General features: G+C 44.3%; 1 protein-coding gene across 2 annotated transcripts; it reads left to right on the forward strand.

The window, feature by feature from the left end:
• The first annotated feature begins 1,766 nt into the window (after window positions 1-1,766).
• On the forward strand, window positions 1,767-17,778 carry CCDC117 (coiled-coil domain containing 117). 2 transcript variants are annotated; one of them, XM_054468980.2, is made up of 5 exons: window positions 1,767-2,159; window positions 2,844-2,894; window positions 10,064-10,288; window positions 11,979-12,116; window positions 14,585-17,778. In XM_054468980.2, exons 1-5 carry the CDS (start codon window positions 1,975-1,977, stop codon window positions 14,820-14,822), a joined length of 837 nt encoding a protein of 278 aa, XP_054324955.2. In that variant the 5' UTR covers window positions 1,767-1,974; the 3' UTR covers window positions 14,823-17,778. The 2 variants fall into 2 exon arrangements, with proteins under 2 accessions (XP_054324955.2, XP_054324956.1); XM_054468981.2 differs by lacking the exon at window positions 2,844-2,894 and having other exon boundaries at window positions 1,814-2,159.
• The last annotated feature ends 4,196 nt before the right edge of the window (window positions 17,779-21,974 follow it).

The following is a 21,974-nucleotide window of genomic DNA, read 5'->3' on the forward strand; positions in this document are numbered from 1 at the left end:
GTAGCTGGGACTACAGGCGCCCACCACCACGCCTGGCTAATTTTTTGTATTTTTAGTAAACACGGGGTTTCACCATGTTAGCCAGGATGGTCTCTATCTCCTGACCTCGTGATCCGCCCGCCTCAGCCTTCCAAAGTGCTGGGATTACAGGCGTGGGCCGCCGCGCCGGGCCTTTTTTGTATTTTTAGTGGAGACGGGGTTTCACCGTGTTAGCCAGGATGGTCTCGCTCTCCTGACCTCGTGATCCACCCGCCTTGGCCTCCCAAAGTGCTGGGATTACAGGCGTGAGCCACTGCACCCAGCCAAAAGCTGTTTTTTAAAACCTTCCCTCAAATCGTCGAACACAACCCCAAATCCTATAAAAAGCCTTTGTAACACCTCCTAAGGGAGACATTTCCTCACTGCAATGAGTGGATAAACCTTTCTTTGTTCAATTATGTGCAGGTGTGTGCTTTGGCTGAAGGGCATTGACATTGGCATAAGCAGTTTCGATTGGATGGTGGTGCTGTTGTGAGATGGAAAAAACAGGGCATAATCAGTGATTGGGGGTTGACCATCTGCCAAGCCCAGGCAGGAGATGCTGCCTCTGAATGCCCCAAAGAGGCTGGAAGGCTTGCCAGTACCTCTCACAAGCGCTCTGAGGCTTCTATTTTTGTTTAAGTCCTGAGTTTACTTTTTTTTTTTTTTTTTTTTTTGAGACAAGTTCTTGCTCTGTCACTCAGACTGGAGTGCAGTGGTGTAATTATAGCTCACTGTAACGTCAAACTCATGGGCTCAAGCAATCCTCTTACCTCAGCCTCCCCAGTAGCTAGGACTACAGGCATGCACCACCATGATGGGCTAATTGTTATTTTTTTGTTGCTGAGATAGGGTCAAGCTAGACCTAGGATGGACTCCTGGCCTCAAGTGATTCTCCCACCTCCCACCTCGGACCTCCCCAAGTGATGGGATCACAGGCGTGAGCCACCTTGCCGCGCAACTGAGGTGTTTTTTTGTTTTGTTTTGTTTCTTGAGACGTAGTCTCGCTCTGTCACCCAGGCTGGAGTGCAGTGGCAGGATCTTGGCTCACTGCAACCTCCGCCTCCCGGGTTCAAGCGATTCTCCTGCCTCAGCCTCCCCAGTACATGGGATTACAGGCGAGCACCACCACACCTGGCTAATTTTTTATATTTTTGGTAGAGACGGGATTTCACCATGTAGGCCAGGCTGGTCTTGAACTCCTGACCTCAAGTGATTCGCCCACCTCGGTCTCCCAAAGTGATAAGATTACAGGCGTAAGCCACCGCCCCCAGCCAGCAACTGAGGTTTTTACTTATTTTCCATGCTGTTCTAAGGCACCACCAACTTCATTTGTATTAAAATTGTTCCATTTTTATTAATAGAGTCACATATTAATAACTGATAATGAGCGTGTATTGTATGTCAGGCACTGCTTTAAGGGCTCTAGATTGCTTTCGTTTTGAGACAGGGTCTTCCGGGCTCAAGAGATCCTCCCACCTCCACCTTCCAAATTGCTGGGATTACACGAGTGAGCCACCGCCCTGCCCTGGCTCTACATGTTTAAATTCATGTACTCCGCACATCAACTCTATGATTATATGTACTATTATTATCTCATTTTACTGCTGTGGAAACTGAGATACGAAACTTGCGGGTGAGGATTTGAACCTAGGTCATACTCTTGGCCAGCCAGAGACACCCTAAGCCCCAGCTAAGAGGTCGAGAGGCAGCCATTTTGCTTGTAGTCCGGAAGGACTGCAAATCCCGGCAACCCTCGCGGCAGCGGCCCTCTACACACAACAAATCCCGGCATGCCTCCGAGCGGCCCGAGGTGGAGGGTTCTAGAAGGCGTGACGTGGGGTCGAGAGCGGGATCGGAGGCTGGCGGGTTTTGGCGGTAGCTGTGGCTGCGGCTGCCGGGCCTGGGGACGCGGGCGCCCGAGGCCGCCGTCGCAGCCTCCTCGTCTCGCCGGCTATGGCTGCGCTCGGCCGGCCCTTCAGCGGCCTCCCTCTGAGCGGCGGCTCGGACTTCTTGCAGCCGCCGCAGCCGGCCTTCCCCGGCCGGGCCTTCCCGCCGGCGTCTGACGACGCCGAGTTGGCCCCGCGGCCGGGACCTCGCGCAGTCCCTAGCAGTCCCGCCGGGAGTGCGGCGCGCGGACGGTGAGGAGCCCGTCGGGCGCAGGGCGCAGGGCGGGCGGGCAGGCTGGGCGCCCCTCGCGGCGGGCGCGGGCAGGGGCGCGGGCTCCGCGCTGGGGCTTCTTGACTCTCACTCCCTACGGCCGTCCGCGGGAGCTTCGCAGCCCAGTTTACAGATGAAGAAACTGATCCCTAGAGACGTTAACTGTAAGTCGCCTGGGGTCACACAGCCCAGGAGTCCGGTCCGAACCTCGGCCCGACTGCGTTCCCGAGAAGTGAGACTTTTCCAGTTGGAACCTGGGCGACTCGGTCTGGGTGCCCCCTCGGCGCGGCCGCAGTTAGTGACAACTTTCAGTGTCTCATCTGCAAAGTATGCCAAGCATGGGACAGAAATGGGTCCTCTTAGTGAGATTATGTAAATAAAGTGCTTAACACAGCGCCTGCCGGGAGGACGTTTCCCTCGTTTGGTACTCCCTAATCTGTCTTCCATTACGTTGACAAAACGACAAGTTGAGATTTCAGTGTCCAGTTATGTCGGGGCAATCCACCGTTACCCGATTGACCTGTGATTTGTACCCATCCCACTAGGCTCAGAAAGGGACGTTTGGTATGTGGGGATGAGCAAGATTATTGGAGCAAGAAAGAGGATACTGAAACCACAAGCTCAAGTACATTTCTCAATTGACTGATTTTTGTTTGTTTCAACAGTGTTTCTGTTCACTGTAAAAAGAAACACAAGCGAGAGGAGGAGGATGATGAGTAAGTTTCAGTGGTTGTTTATTCACTCTATGGTCACCGTTAGTTGAACCCATGTTATAGTCTAAATTAAGTGAAAAGGTGAAACATTAGATGAGTGTCTCTGGAAAGAGACACAGAAATTAGTGACATTGGTTGTCTTTTAGAGAAAGTAACAGTGGCAGGCAGACAGGTCAGAGGGAAACTTCGCTCTATAACAAGTTGTAATATTTGGATTTTGAGCCATGTTAATATTACATGCACAAAGTAAAATAATTTAAAGGATACAGATTGAAAAGTTTTTTTTTGAGACGGAGTCTCCCTCTGTCGCCCAGGCTGTGCAGTGGCGCGATGTGGGCTCACTGCAATCTCCGCCTCCCGGGTTCACGCCATTCTCCTGCCTCAGCCTCCCGAGTAGCTGGGGCTACAGGCGCCCGTCACCACGCCTGGCTATTTTTTTTTTTTTTTTTTTTTTTTAGTAGAGAGGGGGTTTCACCGTGTTAGCCAGGATGGTCTCGATCTTCTGACTTCGTGATCCACCCGCCTCTGCCTCCCAAAGTGCTGAGATGACAGGCCTGAGCCGCCCCGGCCTGAAAAGTTTTTTTTTTTTTTTTTTTTTTTTTTTTTTAAGTCAGAGTCTTTGTCACCCAAGCTGGCGTGCAGTTGTGTGATCACAGCTCACTGCAGCCTCAAACTCCTTGGGCTCAAATGATCCCTCAGCTTCAGCCTCCTGAACAGCTGAGACTACAGACTTGTGCCACCAGGCTCAGCTAATTTTTTAAAAAATTTTTTGTAGAGACGGTGTCTCACTATGTTGCCCAGTCTGGTCATGAACTTCTGGCCTCAAGCAATCCTCCCAACTCTGGGATTACAGGTGTGAACCGTCCCACCAGGCCGTATTACAAAGTCTTTTACTCCACACCCCTAGTTTTCCCCACTAGAGACAACCCTCTTACCTGTTTTCAGTGTCTCCTTTAGAAGATAATCTAAAAATTTACCAAGTTCACAAGTCTTTTTCTTTTTTTTTTTTTTTTTTTTTTTTGAGACAAGGCCTCATTCTGTCAGGCTGGAGTGCAGTGGCTGTTTTTTTTTTACACTTGTAGGAAGGTATGGTTCACACTATGCAACACATTGATCTTTTCATTTTACTCTTCTGTAGCTTGTTCCATGTCAACACATAGAGAGAGGTTTACGTAATTTCTCTTTCAATAGTTGAGTGGAGGCTGGGCGTGGTGGCTCACACCTGTAATCCCAGCACTTTGGGAGGCTGAGAAGGGCAGATCAGGAAGTCAGGAGTTTGAGACCAGCCTGGCCAGCGTGGTGAAACCCTGTCTCTATTAAAATACAAAAATTAACCACGGGTAGTGGTGCGCAACTGTAATCCCAGCTACTCAGGAGGCTGAGGCAGGAGAATCACTTGAACCCGGGAGGTGGAGGTTGCAGTGAGCCAAGATCACGCCATTGCACTCCAGCCTGGGCAATAGAGTGAGACTCCGTCTCAAAAAACAAAAAAAAATATAGTTGCGTGGAATTCTATTGTAGGACTTGGTATAGATAATTAACCAATTTCCTGTTGATGCATTTCTAAGTTATTTCTAATCTTTTGCTATTACAAATCTACCCTGACCATTCTTTTGAAGTTCTTTGTATATGTTTGGAAGTATATGAATGATTTCCTTGATGTGGAATTGCTGGGTCTTAAAGTGTATGCATTTTAAATTTTGAACATGAGTTTTTGCCAATTTATATGTCCATTAACATCCTCTGAACACAAGTGTGTTTTTAAACTTTGGGATTGCTGCCCAACTAATAGATGAAAAATTATATCTCATAAACAGGCAGTCTAATAGAAAAAGAAGTAAGGCTGGGCGCGGTGGCTCACACCTGTAATCCCAGCACTTTGGGAAGCCGAGGCAGGTGAATCACGAGGTCAGGAGTTCAAGACCAGCCTGACCAATATGATGAAACCCCGTCTCTGCTAAAAAACACAAAAATTAGCCAGGTGTGGTGGCAGGTGCCTGTAATCCCAGCTACTCGGGAGGCTGAGGCAGGAGAATTGCTTGAACCTGAGTGGCAGAGGTTGCAGTGAGCCGAGATCATCCTACTGCACTCCAGCCTGGGTGACAAAATGAGACTGTCTCAAAAAAAGAAAAAGAAGTAAAAAGGTTTCTCAAAGATAATATCCATGAACAACCAAATAAAGTGTTCAGCCTCATTAGTCTTTAGGGAAATGTGTATTAAAGCCACAATGAGATGCCACTCTACCTCCAGATGTTGGGATGCACGTGAAGCACGAGGAACTCTTAAATATGGGTAGGAGTGTAAATTGGGACCATTAGGATCATTAGGCATCCACATTAAAGTCCTGATTTGGCATCCGGTGTGGTGCCTCATGCCTGTAATCCCAGCACTTGGGGAGGCCAGGGTGGGTGGATTGCTTGAGCCCAGGAGTTCAAGACCAGCCTGGCCAAAATGGTGAAACCCTGTCTCTACTAAATACAAAGAAATAGCTGGTGTGATGGTGCGCCCCTGTGATCCCAGCCACTCTGGAGGCTGAGGCATGAGGAGAAGACAGAGGTTACAGTGAGCCAAGATTGTGCCACTGCACTCCATCCTAGGTGACAGAGCAAGACTAGATTACCATTTTGGGATGCTGGCAGTATTCTATATCTTTTTTTTTTTCCCCCCAGAGTTTTGCTCTGTAGCTCAGGCTGGAGTGCAGTAGCGCAGGCTCAGCTCACTGCCACCTCTGTCTCAGGTTCAAGCGATTCTCCTGCCTCATCCTCCCAAGTAGCTGGGATTACAGGCGCGTGCCACGACTCCCAGCTAATTTTTTTTTTTTTTTTTTTTTTTTTTTTTGAGACGGAGTTTCACTCTTGTTGCCCAGGCTGGAGTGCAATGGTGCGATCTCAGCTCAGCACAACCTCTGCCTCCCAGCTTCAAGCAGTTCTCCTGCCTCAGCCTCCTGAATAGCTGGGATTACAGGCATGTGCCACCATGCTTGGCTAATTTTGCATTTTTAGTAGAGATGGGGTTTCTCCATTTTGGTCAGGCTGGTCTGGAACTCCTGACCTCAGATGATCCTCTCGCCTTGGCCTCACAAAGTGCTGGGATTACAGGCGTGAGCCACCGTGCCCAACCAATTTTTTGTATTTTTAATAGAGAAAGGGTGGTGCCATGTTGGCCAGGCTGGTCTAAAACTCGTGACCTCAAGTAATTTGCCTGCCTTGGCCTTCCAAAGTGCTAGGATTACAGGCTTGAGCTACTGTGCCTGGCCAGTATACTGTAGCTTTTTTTTTTTTTTTTTTTTTTGAGACGGCATCTTGCTCTGTTGTCCAGGCTGGAGTGCAGTGGCGCAATCTCGGCTCCCTCGGCACAACCTCTGCCTCCCAGGTTCAAGTGATTCTCCTGTCTCAGCCTCCCATGTAGCTGAGACTACAGGCGTGTGATAATTTTTTGTATCTTTGGTACAGACAGGGTTTCACCATGTTAGCCAGGATGGTCTCAATCTCCTGACCTTGTGATTCGCTCGCCCACTCGCCTTGGCCTCCGAAAGTGCTGGAATTACAGTCGTGAGCCACTGCACCTGGCCTATTCTGTATCTTAAATTATATTGTCATCATTGTTTGTTTTGTAATTATTTGTTAAGCTGTATGTTTGATGTAATTTTGTTTGTAGAATTTTATAGTTAAAAAGGTTAAAGAAGTTTAGATTGCTGATTTAATTTATATTTGTTAATTATAAGTGATACTGGACATCTTTTTGTTTTTTTTTTGAGACGAACTCTCGCTCTGCCACCAGGCTGGAGTGCAGTGGCACCATCTTGACTCACTTTAACCTCCACCTCCTGGGCTCAAGCGATTCTCCTGCCTCAGCCTCGCGAGTTGCTGGGACCACAGGCTTGCACCTCCAGGACCAGCTAATTTTTATATTTTTAGTAGAAACGGGGTTTCACCATGTTGGTCAGGATGGTCTCGATTCCTTGACCTCATGATCCACCTGCCTCAGCCTCCCAAAGTTCTGGGATTACAGGCGTGAGCCACTGCTCCTGGCTGTTTATGCACATTTACTATTGGCTTATTGATCTTTTTCTTATAGGAATTTTTTTTTTTTTTTTTTTTTTTGAAACATATCCTCGCTCTGTTGCCCAGGTTGCAGTACAGTAGCACGATCAGGGTTCACCGCAACCTCTGCTTCCTGGGTTCAAGCAGTTCCTCTCTCAGCCTTCCAAGTAGCTGGGATTACAGGTGTGTGCCACCACGCCCGGCTAATTTTTTGCATTGTTAGTAAAGACAGAGTTTCATCCTGTTAGCCAGGATGGTCTCTGTCTCCTGACCTTGTGATCCGCCCGCCTCGGCCTCCCAAAGTGGCCTCGGCCTCCCAAAGTGCTGGGATTATAGGCGTGAGCCACCACTTCCCGCCAGGAAATCTTCATTAAGGAATGTTTTCTTCAAATTTATCCTTTGTCTTTTAACTTTGTGTATGATTCTTTTTGCCATTGGACACTTTGGATTTTCTAAACTTGTTGATACATAGATTCATAAAACATTAAATTTGAAAGTTCCCTTAATTTAAAAATGACTAGGTCGGGCGCGGTGGCTCATGCCTGTAATCCTAGCACTTTGGGAGGCCGAGGCAGGCAGATCACCTCAGATCAGTAGTTTGAGACCAGCCTGGCCAACATGGTGAAACCTCTTCTCTATTAAAAATACAAAAATCAGCCGGGTGTGGTGGTGCGTGCCTGTAGTCCCAGCTACTCGGGAGGCTGAGGCAGGAGAATTGCTTGAACCCAGGAGGCGGAGGTTGCAGTGAGGCCCACTGAACAGAAAATATTTATGTTCTTTATTGCCTTAGGATTACTGTGGATAGCACAGGAACCTTTTTGCTTTTATCTTTTGAGGTTCTCTCTTAAGATGTTATTATAGATGCTAAAATAAATAAATAAAAAGTTTAAAGTATAGAAACTATTGGCTTAAAAAGTTAACCATCTTTAATTTAGAAATGGAGAAGTTGAGGCCTTGGGAGGCAGTGGGATGAGACGTTTGGATAATATGAAGCGTGCTATCATATTATCTTTGGGACTTAATTATCAGTGATCTCTGTTTAGAAAGTGGACCTACAGGCATGAAATAACTTAGCCTAAATCATGATGTTGGAGGTCATAGCGCAGAACCCAGGTGTTAAACTTATTTGCATTTTATAGTGGAATTATTAGATGTGTGGGGAAATTACCTGTTCCCTTTGGATTTATTTTGCTTTTGGGGGATGTGGACTCTTACTGTGTTGCTCAGGCTGGTCTCAAACACTGGGCTCAAGTGATCTCCTTCCTCAGCCTCCCAAGTAGCTGGGACTATAGGCACACACCACCACACTTGCCTTATTCTGCTTTTTCTTAGCTGTTTTTTGTAAGTATAACTATTTTCTGCTTTTCAAAATATCACATACTTTATTTATTTATTTATTTATTTATTTTTGAGACAGAGCCTTGGTCTGTCTCCCAGGCTGGAGTGCAGTGACGCAATCTTGGCTCACTGCAACCTCCCCCCTCCTGGGTTCAAGCGATTCTCCTGCCTTGGCCTTCCTAGTAGCTGGGATTAAAGGTGCATGTCACCACACCCAGCTATTTTTTTTTTTTGTATTTTTAGTGGAGATGGGGTTTCACCATGTTGGCCAGGCTCATCTGAAATTCTTGCCCTCAAGTGATCCACCTGCCTCGGCCTCCCAAAGTGCTGGGATTACAGGCATGAACTACCATGCCCAGCCTAAAATATCCCATATTCTAAAACTATTGAAATATGACAGAAATATTAGATATGGCTGAACATTCTTAATGCTGTCTTAGGAGTTAAAACTAATTATAAACCAAACATTTTGTTTAATAGTTGACTGCATGAAAAAAATCTAGGTTTGAGAGATGTTACTTGTCAGATTTTATATTGCCAGAGACTTTAATGTTGGTTTTCACAGTCTTAACATGGAATAGAAATTTCTTTTTGTAAAATACATGCCTCTTCCTTTGGCCCTCAGTTTAAAGAATCAGAGGCTGTGGTAGCCATTAATGATTTTTTTTGGTTATAGAGCTGTATTCTGGCCTTTAGACTGTACTTGCTGATGCCCAGGCAATAAAGTACTTTTGGTCTACGTACATAATAGAACAGGGCCGATTGACTATTCAGCTTGCTTCAGACAGCTTTCAGCTAAACACTGGGTATATCATAGTGCTTGCAAACTACTTGGTGGTAAGCACTTGAACAGTTGAACCTCCCTAAGAAGGTACAGGGAGTTAGTAAAAATGGCATGGAGATATGATTCAGGAGCTCTGGTGTCTGGTCCTCAAGATACAACTCACTACTTTACTGTGACACTTTGGAGAAGGCAGGTTAGTTTTTCTAGGTCCTAGTTTCCAAATAAAAAAAAAAAAATGGATTTGATGAATTCTAAAGTTTGTATGAAGTACAAATTTGTTTAGGATGTGAAGACATTATGTTGCAGAGTGGGAGAAAATTGGACCCCACTATTGGTTGGACACTGATAGAGCCTCTGACATTTTGAAGGGGACCAAGAAATTAATGCTGTCACCCACACCTGTAATATTAATACTTTGAACAAACCTCATGAGACATATGTTTTTGCCCTAAGGGAATATAGACTTCCTTCCTATATGTTTGATGGAGCAGTAGCAGTATGACAAAATATGATGCTGAATTGCTGACTTTTGGTTTCTTTTTTTCATTCATTCATTCATTCATTCGTGGTTTGAATTAGCATCTCACTATGTTGCCCAAGCTGGTCTTGAACTCTGGGCTCAAGTGATCTTCCCACCTCAGCCACTCCAAGTGCTGGTATTACAGGTGTGAGCCACCACACCTAGCCAACTTTTGGTTTCTTTACTTCCGGCTTGACCTTTCCAGATCCAAATAAGCAGGAATGACTTTAAGATCCCACATTGAACACTTACTGTCTGAACAGGCAAAATTTTGCAGGTGCATCTTTATTTGGCAAAGAGCAGTAGAAGAAAACAGTTTAGTGTGGCTGTGAGAATAGCAGGAAAAATACGCAGTATTTTCCATCTTGTAACTACACACTGTCAAAACTAGTTTTTTTAAATATAAAAATTTGATTGGAGATAGGAATGATAAACATTTCATTTATATTAGTTGGGATTTTCATTGAATTTTTTTTCTTTTTTTCAGTTGTCCAGTAAGAAAGAAAAGGATAACTGAAGCAGAGCTCTGTGCTGGTCCTAATGACTGGATTCTTTGTGCACATCAGGATGTAGAGGGGCATGGAGTAAATCCCAGCGTTAGTGGCCTTTCCGTACCTGGGATATTAGATGTTATTTGTGAAGAAATGGATCAGACAACTGGAGAACCACAGTGTGAAGTTGCCCGAAGGAAGCTTCAGGAGATTGAGGACAGGTAAATGGGCAGTGTATATAGCTGTTTTTTTGCTGTTCTCTTGTAATAACTCTGCTCATATAAGCTAGTTCTGTTTATCATTTGGTGATACCTTGATCCTTAGCCTCTCAGAAAGACTAAGTCAGAGAATTCAAAGTGTATTTTTTTTTTGTTTTTTTGTTTTGTTTTGTTTTTTAGATGGAGTTTTGCTCTTGTTACCTAGGCTGGAGTGCAGTGGCGCCATCTTGGCTCAATGCAGCCTCCACCTCCCGGGTTCAAGTGATTCTCCTGCCCCAGCTTCCCAAGTAGCTGGGACTGCAGGCATGCACCACCACCCCTGGCTAATCTTTGTATCTTTTGTAGAGACGGGATTTCGCCATGTTGCCCAAGCTGGTCACGCATTCCTGGGCTTGAGCAAGCCGCCTGCCTCGGCATCCCAAAGTGCTGGGATTACAGGCGTGAGCTACTGTGCCGGGCCAGTATACTGAGCCTTTTGTTTGTTTGTTTGTTTGTTTGTTTTTTTAAACAGTGTCGCTCTGTCGCCCAGGCTGGAGTACAATGGTGTGGTCTCGGTGCTCACTGCAACCTCCGCCTCCCACGTTCAAGCAATTCACTTGCCTCAGCCTCCTGAGTAGCTGGGTTTACAGGTGTCTGCCACCATACCTGGCCAAATTTTTTTTTATATTTTTATTTTTGGAGACACAGTCTTGCTCTGTTGCTCAGGCTGGAGTGCAGTGGTGCGATCTCAGCTCATTACAATCTCTGCCTCCCAGGTTCAAGTGATTCTCCTGCCTCAGTCTCCTGAGTAGCTGGGATTGCAGGTGCCTGCCATCACACCTGGCTAATTTTTGTATTTTTAGTAAAGACGGGGTTTCACCATGTTGGCCAGGCTGGTTGCCTCCGCCTCCCAAAGGGCTGGGATTACAGGCGTGAGCCATTGCACCCAGCCTTTTTTTGTATATTTAGTAGAGACAGGGTTTTGCGATGTTGGCCAGGCTGGTCTCGAACTCCTGGCCTCAGGTGATCTGCCTATCTCGGCCTCCTCAAGTACTGGGATTACAGGTGTGAGCCTCTGCGCCCGGCCCCGAAGTATGTGCTTTTAAAGTGAACTCATAGAACAACTGAGCGTTTTCACTTACTGGCTCTGAATTTTGGTTTATGTGATAATTTTCTGAAAAATATTATTCAGATTTGATTATATGTAAAACTTTTTTGTTAAATGAAATGTTGAACAACCCTCTGAATATAGTTTTTTTTTGTTTTGAGACGGAGTCTTGCTCTGTTTCCCAGGCCGGTGTGCAATGGCACGATCTTGGTTCACTGCAACCTCCGCCTCCCGGGTTCAAGTGATTCTCCTGCCTCAGCCTCCTGAGTAGCTGGATTACAGGCATGTGTCACCACACCCGACAAATTTTTGTATTTTTAGTAGAGATGGGGTTTCATCATGTTGGCCAGGCTTTTCTCGAACTCCTAACCTCAGGTGATCTGCCCGCCTCAGCCTCCCAAAGTGCTGCGATTACAGGTGTGAGCCACCACGCCTGGCCTGAGTATACCTTTTATACTCAGGTATAGCCTCATTTTTTGCCTGGTCTATTGCTGTATTACTTACTGTTTTTATCCTTTTTTATTTTTAAAAGTTTGTCCAAATAGTAGAATATATAATAGCTTGACTAAATATTTTTTCTTTCTTGTGCTGCCTTAATTGATTTAGGATAATTGATGAAGATGAAGAAGTTGAAGCTGACAGAAATGTTAACCATCTCCCCAGTCTTGTCCTTTCTGATACCATGAAAACAGGTTTGAAGAGGGAATTTGATGAAGTTTTTACAAAGAAAATGATTGAGTCTATGTAAGTTTTGGTACCTGATTTCTATTTAATTCTGATCTTGGAGGGAAAACCCAATGTCTAGATTCTACCCACCCTGTCCTCATTAGCTCTTTTTATCTCCTGATGACCAGGCAGTTGGAGATTGGCTTTTTCCTAGTTCATTAGGGGTGAGCAAAGTGCTTTACAAGCAGGAGTTTGAAGTATGGGGAAGTTGCCTTGCCTACTTACTCTTTGGTTCCTTTGAAGACCTCAAATGGACTGCAGTCGGCTATTTGGAAATGGGATGACTGGCAAGAGAGCCCTCTCTCTCAAGTTCCTGTGATACAGGAACCACATTTTAAAGGCTCTTGTTTACCTGGCTTTTTAAGTGACCCAGGAACAACATTGAGGCCTAGGAAAAAAATAAAGTGGCCCAACAGTGAAAGTAGTTACTGCAAAGACTGCAAAACAAAGCTCATATTCTTGGCTCATAGCATAGTCCTTCCAGGCCTTTAGCAGAGCTGTTTTGTTCATAATCTAAACACAGTTTATGAGCTCAGTTATCTGGTTTCCTAGATCATCAGAGTAGAAGCAGAAACAGCAAATGAGAGCAGAACAAACAAAACTCCTAACAGGGAGCTGTGACTACACTGTGAGGACAAGAGAGGAAACTGGAAAGCAAACACAATAACCTAAAAAGTAAAGTGGCCTGGGGCCCCTGAGTAATGATTAGCCCAGCTCTGTAATCCTGTAGTCCGTGAAGCCTCCTTGATCTCAAATTGTCATTATTCACTATGTAAAATAGTAGGGAAGTTAGTTATAAAGTGCCTAGGAAAGACTTCAGATCGAGTTGGTACTCAATAAGGGTAAGTTTCAGGTATCTGAAAAAGCCTCTTAGGACACCAGTCTCAGTGAGGGCAGATAGATAAGGCATTATTACCTTTGGATACAGTGGAGATGATTTGTGCTAGAAGTTCAGCTGCTATTTGGTCTTTGATCACAGAGGTTTTGCATTAGGGTCCTATCTTGAGTTTATAATTAAGTACCCAGCCCTAAGGGTGGGTAAATAGCCAGAAGTAAGCTGGTCATGTTGCCCTCCAGCCTAAAATATAGCATTTTCTGCTTTTGGTAGTTTTCCAGAAGCTAGCCTTTGAGGGTATCTTGTGGTTTTTTTTTTGTTGTTGTTGTTGTTGTTTTTGAGATGGAGTCTCGCTCTGTCGCCCAGGCTTGGAGTGCAGTGGCCCGATCTTGGCTCACTGCAAGCTCCGCCTCCCGGGTTCACGCCATTCTCCTGCTCAGCCTCCCAAGTAGCTGGGACTACAGGCGCCTGCCACCTCGCATGGCTAATTTTTTGTATTTTTAGTAGAGTTGGGGTTTCACCGTGTTAGCCAGGGTGGTCTCGATCTCCTGACCTTGTGATCCACCCTCTTTGGCCTCCCGAAGTGCTGGGATTACAGGCGTGAGCCACCGCGCCCAGCCAAGGGTATCTCATTGTTTTATGTTTTATTTTTGCTTCATCTTTGGGCCCAGACACCATCCCTGCCACAGTGTGTGTGTAACATAGTCATTTTGCCTTAACCGTGAAGCTTGTTTTGTTTTGTTTTGTTTTGTTTTGTTTTGTGTTTTGAGACAGGGTCTCACTCTGTCACCCAGGCTGGAGTGTAGTAGCATGATCACAGCTCACCACAGCCTTGATCTCCCGGGCTCAGGTGATCCTCCCACCTCAGCCTCCCGAGTAGCTGGGACTATAGGCACCTAGTACCACACCCAGCTAATTTTTGTATTTTTTGTAGAGACGGGGTTCACCACATTGCCTGGGCTGGTTGCAAACTCCTGGGCTCAAACCATCTGCCTGGCTTTGCCTCCCAAAGTGCTAGGATTACAGGCATGAGCCACCGTGCCTGGCCCATAAAGCATTATACTTTGTACCTGTACTAAAAGGCATCTGAGATACTTTCAGCATGTTTGTCCAGTGTTTCCTTTTCATTTATAATGATTTAGTATGAGCTAGCTGCCTACATCTAATATTAACCACAATTTTAAAAAATTTCCAACAATCAAGGGCTCTGTGTTTTCATATTGGATTTTTAAATACTTCCAATCACAGCATCATTACAACCACTTGATTTGGTTAAATATACATGTTGAAGTGTGCAATGTTATGTATTTGAGGGGCCTTTCTAAAGATCAGTTGGAGCCAGGCATGGTGGTATGTGCCTGTAGTCCTAATTACTGGGAAGGCTGAAGTGGGTAGATTGCTTGACCCCAGGAGTTAAAGGCTGCAGTGAGCTATGACTGTGCCACTGTACTCCACTGTGGACAACACAGCAAGACCCCATCTCTTAAAAAAAAAAAAAAGGAAAGAAAGTAAAGATCAGTTTGTGTGTTCTAAATCTCCTGTTTTGCTATCATCAGTCCTTAAGATATTAGGTAATGTTGGCTTTTCAACCTACAGCTTTTGTTTTCATGTCCTAAAATTTTTTGATAAAAGTCTGTATTTTATGTCTTAGGAGCCGTCCTTCCATGGAGCTTGTTCTCTGGAAACCCCTCCCTGAACTCCTTTCTGATAAGCCAAAGCCATCCTCTAATACTAAGAACTATACAGGAGAGAGCCAAGCTAAGCATGCAGCTGCTGGCACTGCCTTCCCTCAGAGAACTGAACTGTTTTTGGAACCTCGGCAAACAGGGATGTCTCTTTATAATAGTTTGGAGACAGCTACTAGCACAGAAGAAGAGATGGAACTCTAGAAACCAATTTCTACACTAAAGTTGTCAAATGTTAGAAGAATCCTGTGTTCAGTTATGAGACTCTTTGCATAGTATAGGGACTTGAAAGTTTTATGAGACGGGTGTAATAATATCTCCACCTGTGATTTGGGGGTGGGACTCTTATTTTGGGTAGCCATTTATTGACTTCAACTTTTTGCCAAGGAAGTTTGTCTCAAGGGAAAAGCAGTTTTCTGTGGGGCTTATTAAAGGAATGTTGGTTTACATTCTCTTCAAAGACAAGTATAAAAGCTGTATGTGTAAGGGTGACTTAAATCATATATCACATTGTCTAAACTATTCAGACACTTGGAGAATATTATCCTTGAATTAAAAAAGATGATTAAGAAGGATGCTCCTACAACTGTATCCTGACAGTTAAGTCACAGCTTAGTGTGTAGATATGAGCTGTTTACAGTGGTGACTATGTATAATTGGGGATAAGGAGGGAAGAGAGCAGTAGCTTAAGCCTGTTGCTAAGAAATTTAATTTCTTAGCAACTTGTAATTTAGTTATCAATTCAGTATAGCTCTGATGATTAAATAACCAATAGTATTGTGGCTCTCCTCTTTGACTATGAAAATATGGAGGAAGTTTTTCCCTTAAGGCTTTTTTGCCTTGTGCCACTGTTGCTCCTTGGTTTCCCTTGCGTGATTGATAAGCCCAGTTATTCAGTAATGTTTACAAATTAATTGACTTTGGTAGTTAAAAGATTATGAGGTAACCCATCTGCAATTTGCCTGTGGGAGAAGCATCCTTTAGTTCATCTTAAGGAAGTGCTTTGTCAGCTAAACCCAGCATTGATAACTTTAGTAATTTTTTAAAAAGTTATACTTGTATTAGCAAGTTGTTTTTTTTTCCCCCCACCGCAGCCTCCACCTCCCGGGTTCAAGCAATTCTCCTGCCTCACCCTCCCGAGTAGCTGGGATTACAGGTGCCCGCCTCCACGCCCAGCTAATTTTTGTATTTTTAATAGAGACCGGTTTCGCCATGTTGGCCAGGCTGGTCTCGAACTCCTGACCTCAGGTGATCCGCCCACCCCAGCCTCCCAAAATGCTGGGATTACAGGCGTGAGCCACGGCGTGCAGCCAGCAAGTTGTTTTTAAATGTTAATATAGAAAACAGTGAATGATTAGCTGAAAATATATGAGCAGGTGACATTGAGGTTTACTGAAATAGCCAATTTGACTGGTGCTTAGACTATTGTGCAGTAAACCTAAAAGGTAGTGGAGAATTGCTTCCTGCTAGCAGGAAGCCTTCATCTTCTTGAGTACCTAAACCAGGCTTCAGGTGTCCTTTGAGAATAGCCAGGTTTGAAATTTTTAGTTTCTCAGGAAGAGCTCTTCTATGTGGCAGGGGCTGATAGGGCAAAATAAAATGACAATTTCTTTATTGCTACAGAGTATCCACTATAAGTTATTAAATGAGTGTAATAGTATAATGCCCTTCCATCACACAACAGGACACCACCCCAGTTTTGTTTTCTGGGTTTCTTCCCCGTTTGTAGCAATCAGATACCTTTTGTAGAAAAAAATGGCTTATGCCACGTAAAGGTGAATTTTTAGAAACCACCTCCTAGGCTTTTTTGGAACCCTTACTGAAATCCCTCCCCTTGTTACAGGTGGCGTAGAAGTCACAAGTCTGTTAATTGGACTGTTGCTTCTTTGCCTGTTCCTGCTTTCTCTTTCTGTCTGGATAGTCAGGAAAAGATTTAATGTTTAATATTTAAACAAAATAATGTCTATACAGTAAAATTATTCAAACTTCAAACCAGTATTGAAAGCAGTTGGAAACCAGCTAATAGTTTCTTAATCTCAGATTTTGAGATGAATGTAAACTGTATTCTTTTGAAATGTGCAAGTGTTTGATTCATGCCATTTGATAAACTTCTGCCTTGTAGTCATTGTTTGATGGGACCAACTTGTAAAGTATGAGCCTTAAATAAATCTCCATGCTAAAAAATGTGTTCTAGTGCAACATAAAACATGAAGTGACTGCCCAGAGGTAGAGTTAGTGTTTAGGTGGAAAGGGAGATGACAGCTTTCCAAAGAAGGACCTAAAACACACCAGGATTGTCTTCTACAGGAATTGCTGGGCAGGTCTCCGACTAAAGGTCTTACAGTGAAAAGGAAGAAACAAGCCCCTAACACAAGGCTCTGATACTACTGGTAAATGTAGGAGAGAATTAAGATTCTGTTAATTAAAATCCAAACAGAGCTTATTTCAGTAGTCAAGTTACCTGACATGATAATTATTTCTGCAGGATAATTGATGTTTTATGTTCTTTTATGGACTTTTATCTTCTTGCATATGTTTCTACAAAAATTGTTTTCTTCATCCTTGTGGTGCTTATTCATCTGAGCCGTCTCCACAGTCCCAATGCCTCTGCTTTTTGTTTTACTTTTGTAGCATAAGGTTTTTGCTTTTGCTTTGCCTTAAGATTTCCCTAGGGAGTTACCAGGGCTTTTTGTTTTGTATAGCTTTTGCAGCATGGATCAAACATTGGCTTACTGTGCTAATGTGTGAAGAGAAAAAATTCTCTAAAGCAGGTGAGCTTTAATGAACAAATGTGTATTTTATCTGAGTTTGAGTAGGGTGCGTTGTGGTTTTTTTTTGGGGGTTTTTTTTTTTTTGTAATTATATGAAGATAGTCCAGTTCTCATAAATATTAATCACTTAAAAAACCTACTCTTTCTTGAAAAGGTACACATGTAAAATTTAGGAAAATAACTAAAGTAGGGGCTGGAACCATAAGAAGAATGTTTACCAGTACGTTCATTTATTATTTTGGATTTGGAACTTGGCTTTGTTTTCAATAGTGACAAGAATGGTTCAGTTCTAGGAATGTTCTGGAAGATGCTGTTAATTTTACTTTAAAATGAGAATCTGGTGTTTCTGTATTTTATTGTTTTCAATAAAACTTCTTAAGTGTTTTGGACTTTTGAGATATTTGTATTACTCCACTTAAATGATGAAATCAGATATCTCCTTTCCTCTGAATTGTAGTTGAAGCAGCATTCATATCAGTGAAGGACTTAAATTTATCCTGAAGGGATGATTATGTTGGGATAAAGCTTAAGTATCATATTTGAATTAGCTGTTCCCAAAATAGGCAGGCTATGTGTTGCTATTCTAAAACCCATAGACTGCTTTCCACTCAGAGCAATTCACTGCTATTGTTAGTATTTAGATGTGTATTCAAAAATGTTCAAATGGGCCAGCTACGGTGGTGCACACCTCTGCCAGCACTTTGTGAGACTGAGGCAAGAGGATTACTTAAGCCGAGGAGAGACCAGCCTGGGCAATGTTAGCAAGACCTTTTCTCTTAAAAAAAAAAATATGTGTGTGTGTATATATATATATACTCATATATTCAAATGTAGAGTTGGAAGTGGCATACAGAGTTCATAGAGAGGGGGTTGAGGATCTTTGAAAATGGGGAATGGAAAACCCAGTGATGTTCACTTACATGGTTGTTTCTTTTTTTGTGTGTGTGAGACGGAGTTTTGCTCTTGTTGCCCCAGCTGGAGTGCAATGGCGTGATCTCGGCTCACCGCAACCTCTGCCTCCCGGATTCAAGCAATTCTCGTGCCTCAGCTTCCTGAGTAGCTGGGATTATAGGCATGTGCCACCACACCTGGCTAATTTTTGTGGAGTTTTTGTTGTTGTTGTTGTTGTTTTTTGAGACGGAGTCTCGCTCTTTCGCCAGGCTGGAGTTCAGTGGTATGATACCGGCTCACTGCAACCTCTGCCACCCAGGTTCAAGCGATTCTACTGCCTCAGCCTGAGTAGCTGAGACTATAGGCGTGCACCACCATGCCCAGCTAATTTTTTTTGTACTATTAGTAGAGACGGGGTTTCTCCATGTTTGTCAGGCTGGTCTCGAACTCCTAACCTCAGGTGATCTGCTTGCCTCGGCCTCCCAAAGTGCTGGCATTACAAGTGTGAGCCACCATGCCCAGCCGGTTCCTTTCTTTTAAGACTTGACAGGTCACTGGGTGGCAGTATTGCCTGCATATTTACATTCTTTGATAAATGCATTCGTGATTTGGTGGGCAGGGGGAGTTAAGTTTGGGATACAATTACAAAAAGCAAAGCATGGTGGGTTTTTTTTTTTTGAGACGGAGTCTCCCTCTGTTGCCCAGGCTGGAGTGCAGTGGCGCAATCTCGGTTCACTGCAACCTCTGCCTCCTGGGTTCAGGCGATTCTCCTGCCTCAGCTTCCTGAGTAGCTGCGACTACCCGCATGTGCCACCACACCCAGCTAATTTTTGTATTTTTAGTAGAGACAGGGTTTCACCATATTGGCTAGGCTGGTCTCGAACTCCTGACCTTGTGATCCACCCACCTCAGCCTCCCAAAGTGCTAGGATTACAGGCGTGAGCCACCGTGCCTGGCTGCATGATGTTTTGTTTTTAATCAAAATTTGGAAATCACAGCTAAAAATCTAATTACAGGTTTGGAAACTAAAGCTTAAGTAGATCATGTCATCCTGTTCCTCGGGTCAGTGTTCTTTCCACTTGACCAGTTGGTTTTAGAGTCTTTGCAGATCTAAGAAGTCATTTAGATTTTGTTGAAATAACTGATAATATAGTTCAGGCAGTCTAACATTAAACTCCTTGAGGAAACATGGTTTTAGTATGTATCAGTTTGGTACAAATCCTAGAGCTGTGTTAATTCCCTAATTCCTCAGACTACCAATAGCATCTTAGAGATGAAGTAGTTGTAATTAGAACAGTGTTTGGATTATAGCTCCAGCAAGACAATGATGTTTGGTTGGGTGCAGTGGCTCATGCTTATAATACCAGCATTTTGAGAGGCTGAGGTCAGAAAATTGCTTGAGTCCACACGTTTGAGACCAGCCTGGGCAACACAGTGGGACTCTGTCTCTATAAGAAATTTAAAAATTAGGTGTGGTGGCTGTTCCCAGCTACTCAGGAGGCTGAGGTGGGAGGATGGCCTGAGTCCAGGAGTTAGAGGCTGCAGTGAGCCATGATTGCACCATTGCAGCTCAGCCTGGGTGACAGTGAGACCCTGCCTCAAAAAAAGACTGATGTTTTCTTTCAACAACTGTTTGGTGGGTAAACAAGCCAGTCTTCCTATTTCTTTCTTTTTTTTTTTTTTCATTATTTATGTATTTATTTTTTAGAGATGGGGTCTTGCTATGTTGCCCAGCTGGTCTGGAACTGGGCTCAAGCCATCCTCCCACCTCAGCCTCTCAAAGTGCTGGGATTATAGACGTGAGCCACCGTGCCTGGCCCAGTCTTCCTGTTTCTTAATGAACTTTATGTCATAAGAAAATTGAATTCTTAGGAGACTGGCTGGAACGTAACTGATTATTTTAAAGTGTGCCTGGAGTAAGCAGTATTACCTTCTGTCTACAGTTCTGTCCCTACTTTCTCTCTGCTCCAATAGCATATCTAGTAGAAAAGCAAGGAGGGGGCCGGGTGCAGTGGCTCACGCCTGTAATCCCAGCATTTTGTGAGGCTGAGGTGGGTGGATCACTTGAGGTCAGGAGCTTGAGTCCAGCCAGGCCAACATGGTGAAACCCTATTTCTACTAAAAATACAAAAATTAGCTGAGTGTGGTCGCATGTGCCTGTAATCCCAGCTACTCAAGAGGTTGAGGCAGGAGAATTGCTTGAACCCAGGAGGTGGAGGTTGCAGTGAGCCAAGATCATGCTACTGTACCCCAGCCTGGGCGACAGAGCGAAACACAGTCTTTAAAAAAAAAAAAAAGAAGAGAGAAATAGATTGGTGTGACAAGGCCTAGGGAAGTAGCATGCAGGCATCTTACCACTTGCCTCTTCAATCTGAGACAACCCTCTGCATTTAATAGAACTCTTGCTTTGGTTTTGTGGGAATATCTTGATTTTTGGTTCTAACCATTCAATTTGGTGTTTCAGTATGAAAATGTCCATGAATACCAGGTGTTTTCTCAAGGCTGTTTAGTAATTTCCACCCATCTGTGCAGGAAATGAAAACTCTGATAATTTACACAGGTTATATATGTCCTGTCCTGTTAGTACAGCTGCCTCTTTCATGTGGTATCATTGAATATAAATAACTTGAGCCTCAACCTCCAGATGCTTGTGCTATAATGACAGAGGATAAAGTACATCTGTAATTACATCTGCCTATACAATCCCTAAATAGGTTCTTGGCCCTAAGGTTTGCAGAGTTATAGAAAATCAGGTAAGATAAAGTTTTCAATCATGGGGTCAGCTGGAGGCTGTTCTTATAATACAGAACCTTTTTTTTTTTTAGGCAGTCTTGCTTTTTCATCCAGTCTGGAGTGCAGCACTGTGATCTTGGCTGACTGCAACCTCTGCCCCCTGGCCTCAAGCGATCCTCCCACCTCAGCTTCCTGAGTGGCTGGGACCACCAGTGCACACCACCATGCCTGGCTATTTTTTTTACTTTTCGTGGAGAGACGGTTTTGCCATGTTGTCCAGGCTGGTCTTGAACCAAGCAATCCGCTGGCCTCGGCCTCCCAAAGTGCTGGGATTATAGGTGTGAGCCACCATACCTGGCCTGTTTCTGAAGAAACTTAAGAGCCTAAGCAAGTTTGTATTGCTGAGCACCAGGATTGGGCCCTGGCTTCAGCGACCGGATCTTGAAGGCAGCTGACTTGCCTCCAGTCACTACACGAAAGGCATTCTATTTTTTTTTTTTTTAATGGAGTTTCACTCTCGTTGCCCAGGCTGGAGTGCAATGGCACGATCTCAGCTCGCTGCAACCTCTGCCTCCCAGGTTCAAGTGATTCTCCTGCCTCAGCCTCCTGAGTAGCTGGGATTACAGGCATATGCGCCACCACACCCAGCTAATTTTGTATTTTTAGTGGAGACGGGGTTTCACTATGTTGGTCAGGCTGGCCATGAACTCCTGACCTCAGGTGATCCGCCCACCTCAGCCTCCCAGTGTTGGGATTACAGGAGTGAGCCACTGCACCTGGCCTACACCAAAGGTATTCTATAGTCCACTTTGCCTTGCTGCTTGGGGTTCTCTGAATCCTGCCTTTTTTCTACTCATTCATTTTGACCTCCCCAGAGTTAGTCTTTGTAAGTTGGGAACATAGCATTTAAATGCTAAATCGGCATAGAATGATTTCATCTACTGGCATAGGTGAAATTTTT

The sequence above is a fragment of the Pongo pygmaeus genome, chromosome 23 (assembly GCF_028885625.2).
Source record: "Pongo pygmaeus isolate AG05252 chromosome 23, NHGRI_mPonPyg2-v2.0_pri, whole genome shotgun sequence".
NCBI classification, from domain to species: Eukaryota; Metazoa; Chordata; class Mammalia; order Primates; family Hominidae; genus Pongo; species Pongo pygmaeus.

Coding starts and splice junctions, on each gene's coding strand:
- CCDC117 (XM_054468980.2), top strand. CDS start 1,975: ATGGCTGCGCTCGGCCGGCCCTTCAGCGGCCTCCCTCTGAGCGGCGGC. Junction 2,160..2,843: donor GGGAGTGCGGCGCGCGGACG/GTGAGGAGCCCG, acceptor TTGTTTCAACAG/TGTTTCTGTTCACTGTAAAA. Junction 10,289..11,978: donor CTTCAGGAGATTGAGGACAG/GTAAATGGGCAG, acceptor TAATTGATTTAG/GATAATTGATGAAGATGAAG.